This window comes from Marmota flaviventris, chromosome 9 (assembly GCF_047511675.1).
Source record: "Marmota flaviventris isolate mMarFla1 chromosome 9, mMarFla1.hap1, whole genome shotgun sequence".
In the NCBI taxonomy this organism is placed as follows: Eukaryota; Metazoa; Chordata; class Mammalia; order Rodentia; family Sciuridae; genus Marmota; species Marmota flaviventris.
Window position 1 is genome coordinate 103,607,718 of NC_092506.1, and position 17,858 is coordinate 103,625,575.

Consider the following 17,858-nt stretch of genomic DNA (forward strand, 5'->3'; position numbering starts at 1 on the left):
TGTAAAATGGGCGAATCAACAAGCCCAGCCTGAGAGGTGGTTAATGAGGTCATTGGACGTGACTGGCGCTTGGGACCTGCAGGGGGCAGGACAGCTTCAGGGCCCGCGGGGGTTGAGAGCTGTGCCCACGGGAGGGGGGGGGGCGGGGGCGGGGGCAGGCTGGGTGGGGCAGGAATCTCCGCCCCGAGCCGCTCTCAAGGGCCTCCTCTGTCAGGACCCCGCAGCCCTAGCGCCTAAGCTGGCCTGCTCAGGTCCCGGCTACGCGGGGATGCCAGGGCGGGCGGGGCTCCGAGCAGGCGGGCGGAGACGGGCAGGAAGCGCAGCGCCGCGTCGCATCCAGCGAGCCTGGGACTCTGGGAGCCAGCTGGAGACGCCGGCGTCCGTCCCGCCGGGCCGCGGTGACCAGGCGCGGGTAAAGGCCTAGTTGGCTCGAGCGCCCCTCCGACCCCGGCTGGGCCGCTGCGCTTGGCCCCGGCAAGGGCGCGCCGGGAGCCGGGACGGGCAAGTGTCACTGGGAGTTCGCGGTCGGAAACAAGTAGAACGGAGTTGGGTCGCCGAATGGGGGCATGTGTCCTTTTTTCTCCTCAGTCTCCGCAGCCACCTGATACTAGTTGCCCTCTTTGGGACCCAGACTGGTGGGGCACCTCTGGACTTATGCGAATACTGTCCGTATTCTTTTCCTGCCGTACCCCCCCCCCCGCCTTTTTTTAAATACTGTCCTGCCGACCTGGATGATCACTAGAGAACTGCCTCCCCTCATGCTTCCTCGCGTCCTATGTGGCCCTGGATCTAACGCTAATCTAGAGCTTCCCCAGGTTTCAAGGACTCTCCCTTAACCCTTCTCCAGTCCCTGGAATTCCTGTCTTGAGCCCAGTCAACACCCCAGCCAGCTCCTGCACTGGTTGGCCCTGCTGAGGAAGGTCGCCCAGTGCAGCCCCTTCTAAGTGAACCCTCCCCTGATCTTAGGGAAGGAGACCAGGTGCCACACAGGAGCAGGTTGCAGGTTAGGGCTCAGAAAGGACTTCTCAGGAGTGAGAATCTTTGAGCAGAATCTTAAGATTGGGTGGAATTCTGGCTAGGTGAGGTGGCACATGGCTGCAATCCGAACAATTTAATAAGTTTGGATGCTGAGGTAGGAGGATCCTAGGTTCCAGGCCAGCTTGGGCAATTTAGCGAGATCTTATCTCAAAAAATATAAAGTGCTGGAGAAGGTAGTTTGGTGGTAGAGCGCCCCCTAGGCAAAAAAGAAAAAAGATTGGAGGGGATTCTGAAAAAAAAAAAACAACAACGAGAAAAGCCATTCCAAGCTGAGGAACGTGTATGAACCAAGTTAGGAAAGTGAGCCTGGGGAAGGAGGTGCCCACTGTGGGCAAGCTTAGAGAAATAGCTTGTATAGACCAGTTTTAAGTTAACCTAGACTCTAGGAAGGTGATTAGCGCCTGGAACAAGGGGTTGGAATGGGCGAAACTGAAGTTAGAAAGGGCATGAGAAGATGGGAGTCCTGTAGATCCTGGGAGGTCCCAGTTAACTCTGGGATGATGCATTAGAGAACTAGAAGGCAAAGCAGTTGGGAGGAGTTTGTGGAACTCTTCCCACTGCCTGGAGGGGCATGGGAGGCAGGATTTGAGGTGGGGGGGAAGGTCAGGTTTCCCAGTGTAAATCCAGCATTTGGGAAGATCTGTAGCAAAGCACTCAAAGGACAGGGGAATGATGGTTCAGTTTTGCCTGGGTGAAGTTTGAAGCAGCAGCCGCATATCCTTTTGGAGATGCCAAATAGGAAGTTTGTTCACTCATTCATTTATTATTTATGTCAGCCTCAAAGACAGCTTACATAAAAGTCACAGAGAAGATAAAATGATAAAACCATTAAAACTCAGCTAAAAGGACCTGATGGCTAGGGAACAAAGGCAGAAGGGAGTGGATAATGATTACTGGGAAATGTAGGCCCAGAAAAGCTACTGAAAATGAACATGGGACTTCTGTGTAAGCTTGCTGGTAGTCAAGGGGTGGGGGAAGATACCTAAAAGCAGATTATTGGGGTCTGGAACTTAGGACAAAGGTGTTTGTGAAGCCTCAGGGAAGAGGCAAGAGGTGGTAGGAGATAAAATGTGATCACTGTGGTGGTATTTTCAGGGAGGAGAGCTGAAGCTGGCCAGGGCTTCTATGGTGCTGACATCTGGAAAGGCTCAACCTCTCCTGGGAGGTGGTCCCTCCTTAACTGGCATGGAGTAGGGGTGCGGGAGGATTGAGGTGGGGTGGTGGCAATGCATTCACACTAGTCTTCTTGCAGGGGAACTGGAGAGCAGGTGGTAAGTCTCCCAGGTTCTGACCTTCTCTCCCAGGATGAGGTGGGGCTGCTATTTACCCAGAGCCTCTTGGTACTCTGGTCTGGGAAGAACATCTCAGCCACCAGGTAAGCAGAAAGCTGGGGTTTCTTTTCTTTTCTTTTCTTTTTTTACCTCTCCCTTCCTCTTCAGGGTCTTGATGGTGTCTCCAAGAGAGCTGGAATCCAAATACCAGGTGATCTAGTTCACTTGTGGTTCTGTAGCTGTTGACCTTGGGCATGTCACCTCACTTCTCTGAACTTCCTTTTGCCCCATCCTAAAGTAAGGGAGCTGCACTAGATGATTTTCCAGGGCCTCTTATAGCTGCATAAATCCAGGAATATTTGTCTGATTTCATTTTGCATTCAGCAGATATTTGCTGGGCTGGCCATGTGCCAGATCCTGGGTTAAGTTTTAGGTATATAATTGTGAACAAAAACAGATGTAATTCCTGATCCCTATGAATGTTAATCAAACAATCATATAATGAAATATAAAATTGCATAATAACTTCTAAAAATGGGCAGTACAGCTGCTTTAAGAGCAAAATAAAGGGGGATTTGGTATAGACATGGGGTCTGTGTATTGGTGGGAAAATGTGCATAGGATCTGTAGGTGTTGTTTCTTCCTTCTCTCTGTAGATGAGTGTCTCCCCTTCCTGACCCACTGGAGTTGGCCCCTTAAAGGGGAGCGTCCCCTTGGACCCCTTAGGTGAGGCCTGGGTGTCATGCCTTAGATGTATCTGAGCTTGCCCTGGAGACTGGGAAGGGTCAGGACGTGGTGCTAGCTTGATCTGCTGACAGAGGGGGTTGGGCTTCTGGGGGCTGGGAGAGTACAGAAGTTGGCTTAGATCATCTAGGTAGAAATCATAGTGGAAGAGGAGTGGAGACCTGTGAGGAATGATTGGATCTGGCAGGGGCCAGCCTGGGTTCCAGGGTGATGGAAAGCAGTGGGGGCTGGAGGGCCAGGGCCACATCCCCAGTACCTGTGAGGGGAGTCTCCCTAGCAAGAGTTAGACTAGCTCTTGGATGTCCAGTATCTCAGGAATCTGGAAGTCCAGCAGTGCAGACTGGCCTGGACTCAGAGCTTGTGCAGGGACTCAGCTCTGTATTCTGGCCCCAACCCATCTCCTCTCCTCACTCCCAGGGCCTTTATACGCCACCATGGAAGCTCAGCGGACAGTGCTTCCCCATCAGGAAGGCATGGACAGGTGTTCCGGAGCATCTCTGCAGCTGGTAAAGGATTGTCTGGGATCCTGCTGGGGAGAGGGGGACAAAGGAAGAGGGCATTAGAAGGAGAAGCAGGATCCATTGCCATCCAGTAGTGGTCCCTCTGTGTGTGCATCCCTTCCTGCAACACTCACACAGTGCACACTTACCATGTACAAAGTACTTGGAGAGACACTCTCCCTACCTCATCTGATCCTGGTTCTAGCAGCCAGGGTAGGATCATGCACAGATAACCATGAAGCTAGGCTCGCATTATTTGTCTGGAAGTTCTCCATTTTCTGCCATAGGTATTCTAAACTTTCCAGACAATCTGCATTTTCTGAGGGAGTCTGGTGAATCTAGCAGCATTCTGGCCTCAGCATCTCTGGGTGCTGTGTCTTGACTCCCCAGCTTGACCTACCACCCCTGACTGGCCCTAAGCTCCAGCATCTCCTGCCCCTTTCCCTGATCCATGTCCCTTGTCTTCCCATCCAGAAGCTATCCAGCGGCACCGCAGGAATCTGGCCGAGTGGTTCATCCGGCTGCCCAGGGAGGAACGCCAGTTTGGTCCAACCTTTGCGCTAGACACAGTCCATGTTGACCCTGTGATTCGTGAGAGCACCCCTGATGAGCTGCTTCGCCCATCTGCAGGGCTGGCCCAGGAGCATCAGCCACCCCCAGCTGGGCTCCCTGCACTGGCCCTGTCTCAGCTCTTTGACCCGGATGCCTGTGGGCGCAGGGTGCAGACAGTAGTGCTTTATGGGACAGTGGGTACAGGCAAGAGCACATTGGTGCGCAAGATGGTCCTGGACTGGTGTTATGGGCGACTGCCAGCTTTTGAGTTACTCATCCCCTTCTCCTGTGAAGACCTGTCATCCCTGGGCCCCACCCCCACCTCTTTGTGCCAACTTGTGGCCCAGCGCTATACTCCCCTGAAGGAGGTTCTGCCCCTGATGACTACTGCTGGGTCCCGCCTGCTGTTTGTGCTCCATGGCTTAGAGCGACTCAACCTTGACTTCCGCTTGGCTGGTACGGGGCTTTGTAGTGATCCCGAGGAACCAGGGGCACCAGCTGCCATCATGGTCAACCTGCTGCGCAAATACATGCTGCCTGAGGTAGGTGGTCCCTTACCACATCTTTCCACTGCTGTCCCTTGGCCTGCCCCCTAAGGAGTTTTGTGTCCTGGGCCCACATGTTTCTTGGGTAGGATAGGCACTAGGTTAGTTCAAACCCTAGCCCTTTCATTTCCCGGTTCTATGATCCCAAGCAAGTCACTGACTTCCCTTAGTTTTTGTTTCCTTCTGTCCTTGAATTGTGCTGATCTAATGAGATGCTGTATATAATACCTGGGACCATATTGATGCTCAGTAATTGTTATAGTTATTTGTAGTCATTGTCCCCTTCATCCTTGGACACTCAGTCCTCAGGGCCTTGAGGCCATCCAGGCCCTAAAGTCTGTCTGTCTTTCCTTCCTTTTTGTTACTGAGGATTGAATACAGGGACTCTTTATCACTGAGCTACATCCACAGTTCTATTTAAATTTTGAGGCAGCGTCTTTCTAAGTTGCTGAGGCTGACCTTGAACTGAGATCCTCCTGCCTCAGCCTCCTGAGGCTCTGTGATTACAGGTATGGACCACTGCTCCAGACTCCTCAGGTCTTTCTTAACTCTCAATCATGCCCTTCCCAGGCCAGCATTCTGGTGACAACCCGTCCCTCTGCCATTGGCCGCATCCCCAGCAAGTATGTGGGCCGATATGGCGAGATCTGCGGCTTCTCTGATACCAACCTGCAAAAGCTCTATTTCCAGCTCCGTCTCAACCAGCCAGACTGTGGGGATGGCGCTGGGGGTGCGGGTGTCTCAGCCACACCAGCTCAGCGGGACAACCTGGTACAGATGCTCTCCCGAAATCTGGAAGGGCACCACCAGATTGCCGCCGCCTGTTTCCTGCCCTCCTATTGCTGGCTTGTCTGTGCCACCTTGCACTTCCTGCACGCCCCCACACCTGCCGGCCAGACCCTCACAAGCATCTATACCAGTTTCCTGCGCCTCAATTTCAGTGGAGAAACGCTGGAGAGCACTGACCCCTCCAATTTGTCCCTGATGGCCTATGCAGCCCGAACCATGGGCAAGTTGGCCTATCAAGGGGTGTCCTCCCGCAAGACCTACTTCTCTGAAGAGGATGTCCGAGGCTGCCTGGAGGCTGGCATCAAGACGGAGGAGGAGTTTCAGCTGCTGCACGTCTTCCGTCGGGATGCCCTAAGGTTTTTTCTGGCCCCGTGTGTGGAGCCAGGCCACCTGGGCACATTCGTGTTCACCGTGCCTGCCATGCAGGAATACCTGGCCGCCCTCTACATTGTGCTGGGTTTACATAAGACGACCCTGCAGCGGGTGGGCAAGGAAGTGACTGAGGTCGTGGGCCGTGTGGGAGAGGACGTCAGCCTGGTACTAGGCATTGTAGCCAAGCTGCTGCCCCTGCGGATTCTGCCTCTGCTCTTCAACTTGCTCAAGGTAACAGCCCTGAGCTCCCACCCTTGCTCCTTCCCTCCCCAGGATCCTGTGTGCCTCATGGCTCCCCCTTCACCCCTTCCCCTCTCCCAGGAGGAAAGTGCTGCCTCTTGCACAGGTGTGAATCCTCTGCTGGGCTCTGGTTCAGCTCTGGGCAGTTGGGGCCTAAGGAACAGGGAAAGAGAAGACACAGACTGGGGAAGGCTTGGGGGCTGGAGGGTGGAATTTGAGGGCATAGGGACCTGATAACAATCCCACAGGATTCCTAACAAGTTTCAATTCTGCACTTCTCCTAGTCTTTGTTGCTGTGAGTTAGGGGTCACTACAGTTCATGGTCTGTCCTTCGCTTTGTAGACCCAGAAACTCAATTGTATCTCTTTCCCCAAAGGTGATTAGGCTCAGGGAGCGATGACTCATCCAAACTAAATCACCAGAGACAGGTTTATAAAGCAGATGCCATTTTATTCATTTATACTGGGAGGATGAATGGCATCTGTAATTGGTTTAGGACAGTCCATGCTGGGTGCAGGTCCGCTCCAGAAATCAAGTGTCAGGCCTGAGGGCTGGTGGGGAACCGGGTGGAGGCAGGAAGTTCCTGAGGGATGGAGGAGCCACTCTGCTGAGGTCTGCCCGGCACTTCCTCAGGGTTCTTGCTTTTGTTTTTCATTTTCAACCTTGGAAATGTTCATTTTCGACCTTGGAAATGAACTACTATTATGACCTCTTTTTTAAGTGAGGAAACTGAGGCTCAGACAGGAGAAGGAACTTGTCCCAGGACACTCAGCAAGTAGAATAATTAGGATATGAGTTTGGGGTTTTGTGATTCTGAGTCCTCTGCTCTTTCTGCCTAACCATTCTGATGGTATTAGGAGTATTTCTGTCGGGCCGTGGTCCCTTGCTGGGGAATCCTGGTTTTCTAGGAACATGTTAGCAACTAGTCTTGAGAAGGCAGAGCCCTGGTTAGATCATCAGTAACTGTTACATTTTTGTTTTTTCTTTTTTAATACTGAGGCTTGAACCCAGGGATGCTTACCCCCTGAGCCACATCCCAGTCATTTTTTTTTTTTTTTTTTTTTTGGTACCAGGGATTGAACTCAGGGGCACTTGACCACTGAGCCACATCCTGAGCCCCATTATGCATTGTTAATTAGAGACAGGGTCTCACTGAGTTCCTTAGTGCCTTGCCACTGCTGAGGCTATTTTTGAACTCATGATCCTCCTGTCTCAGCCTCCTGAGCTCCTGGGATTACAAGCATGTGCCAGTGCACGGGGCATCCCAGCCATTTTTATATTTTAATATTTAAATTTTTATATTTTTATATTTTAATTGCTGTAATAATAAGGATGTTGAAGAAGGTAATGTAGGGGCTGGCGTTGCAGCTCAGTGGCAGAGTGCTCGCCTAATGAGTGTGAGGCACTGGGTTCAATCCTCAGCACCACATAAAAATAAATTAGAAATAAAGGTATTATGTCTATCTACAACTAAAAAAAATGCTTAGAAAATGAAGGTAATGTATTTTAACACCTATCCCAATCTCAAACTAAGGGCATAATATAGCTGGCCTTCTGCATGCACTGGTTCCACAGCCATGGACTCAGCTAACTACAGGTTGGAATTATTTGGAGCTAGGCATGTGTAATCCCAGCTATGGGAGGCTGAGGCAGGAGGATCATAAGCTCAAGGCCAGCCTGGGCAAATTTAGTAAGGTCCTAAGCAAGTTAGCAAGACCTTGTCTCAAAATAAAAAAGGGGCTAGGTGATGTAGCTCAGTGGTTAAGCAAATCAGGGTTCAATCCCTGGTACAAAAAAAGAAAAGAAAAAATTGCATTAGCCAGGCACAATGTTTCCTGCTTGTAATCAGAGCAACTCAAGAGGCTAAGACAAGAGGATCATAAGTTCAAGGCCAACCCAGCCAACTTAGTGAGACCCTATCTAAAAGTAAAAAATAATAGTTTACTATCTCAAAATAAAAAATAAAAAAGTATTTTTTTTTCATATTATTTACATAGCATGGTTATACTATAACAACTATTTACATACTCTTTACACTGTACTAAGTATAATAAGTAATCTAGAGATGATTTAAAGTATGCAGGAGGATGTAAGTAGGCTATATGCAAATGCTGTGTCATTTTATATGTGGAACTTGAATGTCCATGGGTTTTGGGTATCCACAGGGGTTCACGAACCCATCCCCTGTGGAGACTGAGGGACAACTGTATATGCTCATTCCTTTTCATAATTAGAAAATGGATGGGTGCTTGGAAAAAATTAAAAAGTTCCTAAAGTCTGGAGTATGTGAGACAAATGTTTAAGAGATGACCATGAAAAAGTCAGATGGGCCAGATTATGAAATGTTTCATGTTCCACGCTAAATGCTTGGAGTTTGCCACGCAGGCAGTAGGGAGCCTGGAGAGTACTGTAGCAAGGGGGTAGTGTGATTAGACAAATTGTGCTGCTCCCTCCAGGGAGATCATGAGGCTGGAGCAGTCTGGGTACACCTTAAGCTGAACCTTGAAGACTGAACAGACACATGGGAGGCCACGGCAACATCCCCTGCTTCTTTTCCAGGTGGTTCCACGAGTGTTTGGGCGCATGGTAGATAAAAGCCGGGAGGCAGTGGCCCAGGCCATGGTGCTAGAGATGTTCCGAGAGGAGGACTACTACAATGATGACGTTCTAGACCAGATGGGTGCCAGTATCCTGGGTGTGGAAGGCCCCCGGCGGCACCCCGATGAGCCCCCTGAGGATGAAGTCTTTGAGCTCTTCCCCATATTCATGGGGGGCCTCCTCTCTGCCCACAACCGTGCTGTGTTGGCTCAGCTTGGCTGCCCCATCAAGAACCTGGATGCCTTGGAGAATGCCCAGGCCATCAAGAAGAAGCTGGGTAAACTGGGCCGGCAGGTGCTGCCCCCGTCGGAGCTTCTTGACCACCTCTTCTTCCACTATGAGTTCCAGAACCAGCGCTTCTCTGCTGAAGTGCTCAGCTCCCTGCGCCAGCTCAACTTGGCAGGTGTACGTATGACACCTCTTAAGTGCACAGTGGTGGCAGCTGTACTGGGCAGTGGAAGACATGCTCTGGATGAGGTGAATTTAGCTTCCTGCCAGCTGGATCCTGCTGGGCTGCGCACTCTCATGCCCGTCTTTCTACGTGCTCGGAAGCTGGGGTAAGGACCCATCCTTATGCATAGGCATGAAGAGAAGATTAGAGTTTAAGAGGGGAAGAGAAATTGCCAGGGAAACAGGTACAGAGGTACTGAGGAAGGACCAGAAAGTCTGAAAGTCTGCTTTCTGTTGCTACAACAAAATACTTGAGGCTGGGTACTTTATAAAGAAAAGAGATTTACTGATCTCATAGTTTTGGAGGTTGAAAGTCCAAGATTGGGTACCTGGTTTGGTTTAGCTTCTGATGAGAGCCTCTTTGGCCCTTGCAACATGGCAAAAGAGCTGAAAAGGAAACAGTTGTATGCAAAGGAGGCCGAGAGCATAGAGTGGCCTTGTTTTACAACAACCCACTCTCATGAGAACTGACTCTCTCTACGAGTCCAACATTCATCCCCTCCAGGAGCACCCCAATGACCTAATAACCTCATACCAAGCCTCATCTCTCAAAGGTTCTGCTCCCCTGAGCACCTCATATTGAGGATCAAGCCTCCAACTCGTGAACCCTTGGGGGAAAAACTACCCAGACCGTAGCAGGGTGGGATGGTGAAGTCTGATGTGGTTGGAGGGATAGGAACAACAAAAGAAGTAAGGGCAGGTATGGATGGCATGAGGCAGGCTGGTGAGGAAGGGGCACAGTAGATGGAAACGTTCCATCTGATCTCCCTTCTTGGCCTCTCACCTCCCCTCTGGCCACCTTCTGCTCCAGCTTGCAGCTCAACAGCCTGGGCCCCGAGGCCTGCAGGGACCTCCGAGATCTGCTACTGCATGACCAGTGCCAAATTACCACCTTAAGGTGAGTGCCCTGGGAGAAGGGCTGGAGGGAGGCTCTGGCTATTGTGGGTGGCCAGCTCAGGTCAAGGGCGAGCTCCCTGCCTTACAACTTACCTGGCGCAGGCCCACCCATGCTGTAGTAAAGGGGGTGAGAGTTGAGGCCCTGATCTGTCCCTCCACCCCCAGTCAGGTCCATTATAAACCACAGGACAAAGGGAAGGATGTCATGAGTTCTAGGTGCTAAGAAAGCCTCTCTGGTGGCTAATGTCAGCTCTGGGGACAGGGAGGCTGCTCTAATACCTAGGCTGGTTGCTTGGTAACAGAGTCACTGATTCCCTCCCAGTATTTTCCCCCACAAGGCTGACTGTAATGCTGGGCAGTCTCACTAGCTGCTCTCAAGGTGTTGGTTGATTTTCTAGGACCCCTGGGTTTCGAATTTCTGGATGGAGTAAGGGGAGGTAAAGGAGGGAGGAGAAAGGAAGGACAGAAGGATGGGGTGACTAGAGGGGAAAGAAGAACAGGGACTGGGAAGAGGATGGGAAAGGGGGAAGAAGGGAAATAGTACTGTGAAGGAGAGGGAGGGAGTGGGAAGAAGGGATGATGGAGAATAGGAGATGGAAAGGACGGATAGAGGAAAGGAGAAGCCAGCTTTCCCCACTCTTCCTTCTCTGCAGGGACTATAACTGGGTTTATCTGTCTCCTTCTCCTGGGCCGACACTTTCTTATTCAGTTTTGTCTCCACCCCAGGCTGTGCCCCTTTAAGGCCCAAGTCTTAAAGCCCAGCACAGGGCATTTGCAATGGGTCCTTATAACCTTAGGTTGCTTGTGGCCCTAGGTTGTCCAACAACCCACTGACTGCAGCGGGTGTTAGCCTGCTGATGGAGGGCCTAGTAGGAAACACCTCGCTGACACACCTGTCCCTGCTGCACACGGGCCTTGGGGATGAGGGGCTGGAGCTGCTGGCTGCCCAGCTGGACCGCAATCAGCAGCTGCAGGAGCTGAATGTGGCCTACAATGGTGCTGGTGACACAGCAGCCCTGGCCCTGGCCAAGGCTGCCTGGGAGCACCCTTCGCTGGAGCTACTGCAGTGAGTCCTGCCCGTGGTCCCATGGGTCCCTGGCCGCTTGGTCTCCTCTCTCCACTGTGCTCTTCCTTCCTCAGGGAGTGCTCTGGGCCTGGTGTCTGTCCTTTCTTTCTGGATTCTGACTGATCCTTGTTAACCCATTTCTGAGCTGGTTCACCCACTTTGTGACTGACTTTCACCTTGCCCCTGTTCCCTACCACCGTTTCTCTTAGGGGTCTGTTGTTCCTGGTCCTGCTGAATTCTTACGTCAATCCTGCCTCCCATTGGCCACCACCCTCCTCCTCTGGTTTGCTGCAGACCCCTACCCCATCATGTCTGGCAGTAGGGGAGGAGCTGTGGGGCTCCGGACTGTCCATCCACCCCGGGCCCTCCTTTCCACACCCCTGATGAGCGTCTACCCTTCTCTTTCCTGCTAGTCTCTACTTCAATGAACTCAGCTCAGAGGGCCGCCAGGTTCTTCGGGACCTGGGAGGCACTGCTGAAGGCAAGGCCCGGGTTGTGGCATCGCTGACAGAGGGGACAGCAGTGTCGGAGTACTGGTCAGTGATTCTCAATGAAGTCCAGCGGAACCTCAACAGCTGGGATCGGGCCCGGGTTCGGCGCCACCTTGAGCTTCTGCTGCGGGACCTCGAGGACAGCCGAGGTGCCACCCTTAATCCTTGGCGCAAGGCTCAGCTGCTGCGAGTGGAGGGCGAGTTCAGGGCCCTCCTGGAGCAGCTAGAAGGCCCTGGAAGCTGAGACAGTGGCAGCTGAGACCCGGCTGTGGGACCACTGGCTCCAAAACCCTTCCTCTGTGACCTCCTGGCTTGTACTACTCCTTCTAGAATGATCCCTTCAAGGCTGGTGGCAAAGCAATGGGCACAGCTATGTGGGTTGCCACCCTGGGACATGTCCAACTAAGTCTAGATTTCCAGGGTCAAATACGGTCCATTGATACCACGGACTTAAAAATCGAGTGTGTCTCCTCTCCCTTTGGCTTGAAGAACTGAGGATGTGGCATTTGGGTGACCAGATTGCCCTGTGGCATCACCACCAATTTTGATTCTCCCTCTGCTCAGAGAGCCTCTGATTGTACCACCAAAGGGTTCACTTCTTAAACCTTCCCTGCTGGGGGTGTTGCCATTCAGGAGGTGTGCTGGAGGGCCTCTCCTCCTGCCTGTGTTTACTGTGACACTGAGGACGCCCTCACGTTGGTGCTTTCCCCCACACTCATGCTCCTGTATCACACTGGTTCCCATGGCTTGGTGGCCCAAGGGCCAGGTATACCCAACTTGCTGCTATTAAAAAGCCTCATGTCTTCTACCTACTGTGGCCTTCTCTTCCTTACCTGATGCTCCCAAGAAAGGGCACTCTTCCTGGCCATTCTGGGTAAACTACTGACCACTTTGTACAGGCCACTTTTAACAACCCACTGATGGCAGCAGGTGTCTCCTTGTTGGTGGAGGGGCCAGCAGGAAATGCTTCACTCACACTGTGTCTCTGCTGTGCAGGGGCCTTGGGAATGAGGGGCTGCAGCTGTAGGAGCTGAACACGGCCTACCTGGTGCTGGAGACACAACTCTAGGTTCGGAGGCAGCAGTGGCTGGAGGGACCTATGTAGAAGATATCGGGATGGATATTGGCCAGGCTGGGCCATAAAACTGCTATCACCCTTTTCATACCCTTCCCCCAGGCATGGGGTCACAGTGACCAGCAGTCTACCTTTCTCTGTCCAGAGGAGCAACTGGGTCAGCTGTAGGATCTCTAGAGAAAGTTGAAGCCCAGAGACTCCAGAGGCTGAGTCATAGAGGCTGAGTCAGAAGGATCCCACATTCTAGGCCAGCCTCAGCAACTTAGGTGAGACCCTGTCTCAAAAAATTTAAAAAGACTGGGGATGTAGCACCATTGGGTTCAATGCCCAGGACCAAAAGAAAAAAGAAAGAAAGAAAGTTAAAGCCCAGGAATGGGTGCAAGAGAAACAAACACTTACCAGAGGATAAGAGTCTCATCTCCGTTAACCATTACCCCATTGCTTCCATAACAGCGTCTTCAAGGAGGCGGGACTTGGGAGGGGGCAGGTGGGAGGATCAGCTGGTTACGATGGACCTTGTCCCTACTCTTGAACACTGGTTGCTGATCTAACTATGGAGGCAGCTGCAGGTAGGAGGCTGGGAGATATAGCAGGATGGGACTTTGGGGGCAGTGAGAGGCCTGATTTGGAGGCTATGAGACTGGGGCACACTTGATATTGGGGCTTGCAGCCCTGAGGCAAACAGAAGTTAAGAAGAAGAAAGAGGTGAGTTGATATGTTTGTCTTCCTGGTCCACACCCTGTACTGATATGCTCAGATTTATGTGTCACAGACTTGGGGGGAGGGAAAAGGAGAGGGATATACGACATCCCTTTAAGTGTGACTTTAGTAAGAAGGTGAAACTTTGGGAGCAGAGCAGAGCACTAGCTCTGAGTTTGGGTGTTTCCCTAAGTCCTTTCAGTTTATGAATGTGGAAGAGGTGATACAGCTGGTTACCCTGCTGAGTCCTTGCTTCCATGAAAGCTAAAGTATCATCCCTCCCCACCCCACTCCAGGAAGAGGGGATAGAAAGGTGGAATCCATGGGATGGGGAGGTCCTATCCCTTTTATATCTAAGGTCTTCTTTTATCCCCCTGCATTCCTGTCCTTTATCTGGCTTATTTCCCTCTTTCCTTCTTGTGATGGGGGGGAGGGGATGCTGGTGGGAAGGTGAAAAACCGGTGGGCCAATGGGGTGGGGGAGGAGTGATCTGGGCAGGAAGGTCCTAGGGTGATTTGATTAGCACCTCCCTATTTGCTGGGACCTGCTTCACTAAGATTCTTTAGGATGGCCTGGGGCCTTGGGGACATTAACATTTCAATCTCCCTGGTGTAGTTCTGACCCCACGGGCTCAGATTGCACTCCATTTTCTTTATGGGCTCCATTTTCTTTATCAGACTCGATATCATACCCTAGCTACCTAGCTACACTAACTACCTATCTTTAAATCTGGCTTCAGAGGCATCTGGGGGCAGGAATGTGCCTCTCCTCTTACACACTTCTTTGTCCAGTAGATCTTCAGGACACAGCCTCCTTAACTCTGTAAGTGGCTTGAGGGTTGGGTAAGGGGAGGGATGACCTGAAGGTGGGGCAGCTCTTCAGATGCCATTAGCTCCTGAGCCTGGGACTCAAGTGCAGCTGCCAGCTTCTCCTACCACTTCCCCTGCCTCCTTGCAGAAAGTTCAAATTTAACCCGAAGCTGGGCATTGACAATCCTGTTCTCTCCCTGGCGGAAGACCATGACTGCTCTGGTAACTCCCTCACCCCTTGGCAACCATTGCCTTTCCCTGGAGATACCGCAGCTCCATGCAGCCTCCCATCTCCTTGGTAACCACTCTGCCTCCTTCTAATATCAGTAACTATGTGGAGGTAGGAGGGGGTCAGTGCTTCCTCTGTCTCAGCCACTGTGCCCACTTGGTGTTCAGCCACAGTGCTGCACCTCTCTCTGGGTAGACACCTGCCCAGTGCCCTGGCAGGAGGCGGGGCTGTCAGGTCAATCAGGCAACTGATGTGCACTTGGGCTGTGCTCCCCTTCCCTTGTCTCTTTTCTGCTGTCCATCTCCGCCTCCAGATCCATGGAACCTGAAGAGGCCTCGCTTCTGTTTGCTGAGCAAAGAGGAGGGCAGGAGTTTTGGTTTCCACCTGCAGCAGCAGTTGGGCAGGCCTGGGCATGTGGTGTGCAGGGTGGAGCCGGGCTCTTCTGCCCAGCGCCAGGGTCTCCGGGAAGGAGACCTGATCTTGGCGGTGAACAGTGATGTCGTGGAACATGAGGACCATGTGGTGGTGAGGCTGGGCTGGGACTCCCAGTGGTACGGGAGAGCATTCCACAGCATCTCAGGGGGAAAAGCCAGTGAGCCTCCTCCCTGGGCACTATAGCAACAGGGCCATAAATCTCCCTACACCCTAGGATTTAGGGGTGCCCATGTAGGAAGGGTGGATGCATCTAGAGAGCTGGTTCCCCTGGTGAATAACACAGGTCCCCAGGAGGCCCGGGGAGTTGGCAAGAGGAGCCATCACCCTTATCCTGATGTGCTCTCTATTTAGGTGGTGCGCCACATCCGGGCCAGTGGTCCCCGGGTTCTGCTGACAGTCTTGGCGAGGCATGTTTATGAAGTGGCCCGAGTTCAGCAAGGGAACAGTGGCAACCTCTGTCCTGTTCTAGACTCAGGGGTCCGGCCCCGGCTGTGCCACATAGTAAAAGATGAAGGTGGCTTTGGCTTCAGTGTCACCCATGGTGAGCTTAGAGTCTGGAGACGGGGGAGGTGGGGTAATCAGTCCTTGTTCTGGGTAAGTAGCAGTCTGGAGCTTGTGGTGGTTTTTTGTTTTTGTTTTTTCTTCCAGGAGCTCAGGGTCCTTTCTGGTTGATGCTAAGTGTGGGAGGAGCCGCGGAGCGGGCAGGGGTGCCCCATGGGGCTCGGCTGCTTGAGGTGAATGGGCTCAGTGTGGAGAAGTTTACTCACAGCCAACTCAACAGGAAGGTATGGCTGCCCACTTCCCTCTCTCCCCAGTCATTGGCTGGGTCCATCACAGGAAGCAGGCTCCTCCCCATGTACCCAACCTCCCAATCTGATGGTCTGCATTTGTTACCATCCCTCCTTTCAGGCCCTCCTTTTAGTGCCTCATTCCTGTGCCTTGGGAGGGGGTACCGTGAGGAGGTGCCCACCTCATCCCTCCCTACCCAATGGGTAATGCCGACACCCTGCTTGGTCCCCACAGCTTTTGCAGAGTGGAGAGCAGGTGACCCTGCTGGTGGCAGGGCCAGAAGTGGAGGAACAGTGTCGCCAGCTAGGAATGCCCCTAGCTGCACCCCTGGCAGAGGGCTGGGCACTGCCTGCCAAGCCTCGATGTCTGCACCTAGAGAAAGGGCCCCAGGGCTTCGGGTTCCTTCTGCGGGAGGAGAAGGGCCTCAATGGTCGCCTTGGTGAGTAGGAGCTTGCAGGTGGATGGGGAAGGTGTGCCTTGGAGTGTGCACTTGCTCACTTCTCAGTGCACCTGGGAGGGGCTGAGGGTTAGCCCTGGGTGTGCACACTGGAGGTGAGGGGAAGAGGAACAGTGAGGATGTCTGTGTCCCAGGACAGTTCCTGTGGGAGGTGGACCCAGGACTACCAGCTGAGAAGGCCGGGATGCAGGCTGGGGACCGGTTGGTGGCTGTGGCTGGGGAGAGCGTGGAGGGGCTGGGCCATGAGGAGACAGTGTCCAGGATCCGGGCGCAGGGTTCTTGTGTTTCCCTCATTGTCGTCGACCGTGAGGCTGACCGCTTCTTCAGCATGGTGCGCGCTGAGGGACGGGGCAAGGGAGGGGCCAGGAATAGAACAGGGCTCGGGTGAGACAGGTTTGCTCTGTCGGCTGGTCTAGGTTCGCCTGTCCCCACTCCTCTTCTTGGAGTGCACAGAAGCTGCTGCCTCCTCCGAAGACACTGGCTCAGCTTTTCTGGTTGAGACCGAGGACCTACCAGATGAAGGCACAACCATACCTCCTGGTCCTCTCGGCTCCTGCAAGCGCTTCCTGTACCCTGGGCCTGGTGGCGGCTATGGTTTCCGACTCAGCTGTGTGGCCAGTCGGCCTTGTCTTTTTGTCTCCCAGGTGACTGATGCCCCCATGGATCCTGGATCCTTTCTATTATTTACCTCCTGATCAGCCTTCCTCTGTCTCCCTCCCAGAGTCCTAGAACACATAGTAAACATATCCATGGTGTTCTGTGTTCCATCTGCCCTTTATACCACCAGGTGACCCCAGGAGGTTCAGCTGCCCGGGCAGGGCTGCAAATGGGAGATGTGGTTCTGGAGGTGAACGGGTATCCTGTGGATGGAAATGATGGCTTGCAAAAGCTTCAGCAGCTGGCCGAGGCCAAGCCACCCCTCTGCCTAAAGCTGGCAGCCAGGTCTCAACAGAGCTTGGAAGCCTGGATTCCCCCAGGGATTAGAAAGGTAAGGAAAGGAGACATATGGAGGTGTGAACAGCCAGAGAAGGGCAGAGAGGAGCCAGAGAGAAACATAGATTGGGAGGACTACTAGGTGACAGTGTGGGGCGTACAGGTGGGGCTTCAGGTCATGGGAGGTGAGGACAGAAGAATCCATGAAAAAAGTCCCATAACTGGGCATTCCAGGGCAGGTTGGGGGGAGGGTAAAGGAACTCTTCTAGCCTTAGAATGACCTTCTCCCTCTTCTATCGCTATAGGACTGGACTCTGGCCTCAGATCTGCTATAGGACACCCCTGCTTGCCGTAGTTCTGCCAAGTGGTTCTCCTGACTTCTCTCTGCAGCCTGAAGTGGTGGGAGCAGAGATGGTTTCTCTAATCCAGAAGTGGGAACTAGAGGTTTAGGACACCATCGATCATAGGAATGGCCAGGGACTCCCTCCCTTCCCATGGCATACCTCCCAGGAAAGGGTGTGGTCAGAGACCTCAGGGAGGGCCCTGAAGGAGCCTAGACTTCAGAGGATGCCACGTGGGAGCTTTGCAGAGATGTGTCCCAAGGATGAAGTTCTGCCTGAGAAGGGGATGCTGTCGGGCTAGTTGTGGGGATGGATTGAAGTCATCTGGAACTTGCCTTAGTATGACTCCAGTGTAATACGGTACAAGAATTTGGAGAACAGCTATACCCTCCCTCCATGGATGCCTTAGACTGTGGGGGCTGGTATCTGGTAACTGTTGGGTTTTATTATAGAAATGTACTTTCTCTATGAATCTGACTGCCTGTGTTTGTGTAGATGGGGACAAAAGGATTTAAAGGGACCACAAGGGCCCTAGACC

At 52.7% G+C, this 17,858-nt stretch overlaps 2 protein-coding genes across 5 annotated transcripts; both read left to right on the plus strand.

Annotated features, from left to right (window-relative positions):
- Positions 1–186: 186 nt before the first annotated feature.
- Nlrx1 (NLR family member X1) lies at positions 187–12,361 on the plus strand. Of its 3 annotated transcripts, none has more exons than XM_071616768.1 (10): positions 187–564; positions 2,291–2,413; positions 2,966–3,035; positions 3,471–3,559; positions 4,028–4,647; positions 5,221–6,042; positions 8,611–9,206; positions 9,911–9,997; positions 10,811–11,062; positions 11,476–12,361. In XM_071616768.1, exons 2-10 carry the CDS (start codon positions 2,344–2,346, stop codon positions 11,795–11,797), a joined length of 2,928 nt encoding a protein of 975 aa, XP_071472869.1. In that variant the 5' UTR covers positions 187–564; positions 2,291–2,343; the 3' UTR covers positions 11,798–12,361. The 3 variants fall into 3 exon arrangements, with proteins under 3 accessions (XP_071472869.1, XP_071472870.1, XP_027786256.1); XM_071616769.1 differs by having other exon boundaries at positions 187–501; XM_027930455.3 differs by having other exon boundaries at positions 328–412.
- A 103-nt stretch (positions 12,362–12,464) lies between these two features.
- Positions 12,465–17,792, plus strand: Nherf4 (NHERF family PDZ scaffold protein 4). 2 transcript variants are annotated; one of them, XM_071616770.1, is made up of 11 exons: positions 12,465–13,197; positions 14,122–14,149; positions 14,285–14,358; positions 14,679–14,890; positions 15,152–15,341; positions 15,449–15,585; positions 15,824–16,028; positions 16,181–16,377; positions 16,463–16,690; positions 16,834–17,034; positions 17,285–17,792. In XM_071616770.1, exons 1-11 carry the CDS (start codon positions 13,182–13,184, stop codon positions 17,312–17,314), a joined length of 1,518 nt encoding a protein of 505 aa, XP_071472871.1. In that variant the 5' UTR covers positions 12,465–13,181; the 3' UTR covers positions 17,315–17,792. The 2 variants fall into 2 exon arrangements, with proteins under 2 accessions (XP_071472871.1, XP_027786257.3); XM_027930456.3 differs by lacking the exon at positions 12,465–13,197 and having other exon boundaries at positions 13,787–14,149.
- The last annotated feature ends 66 nt before the right edge of the window (positions 17,793–17,858 follow it).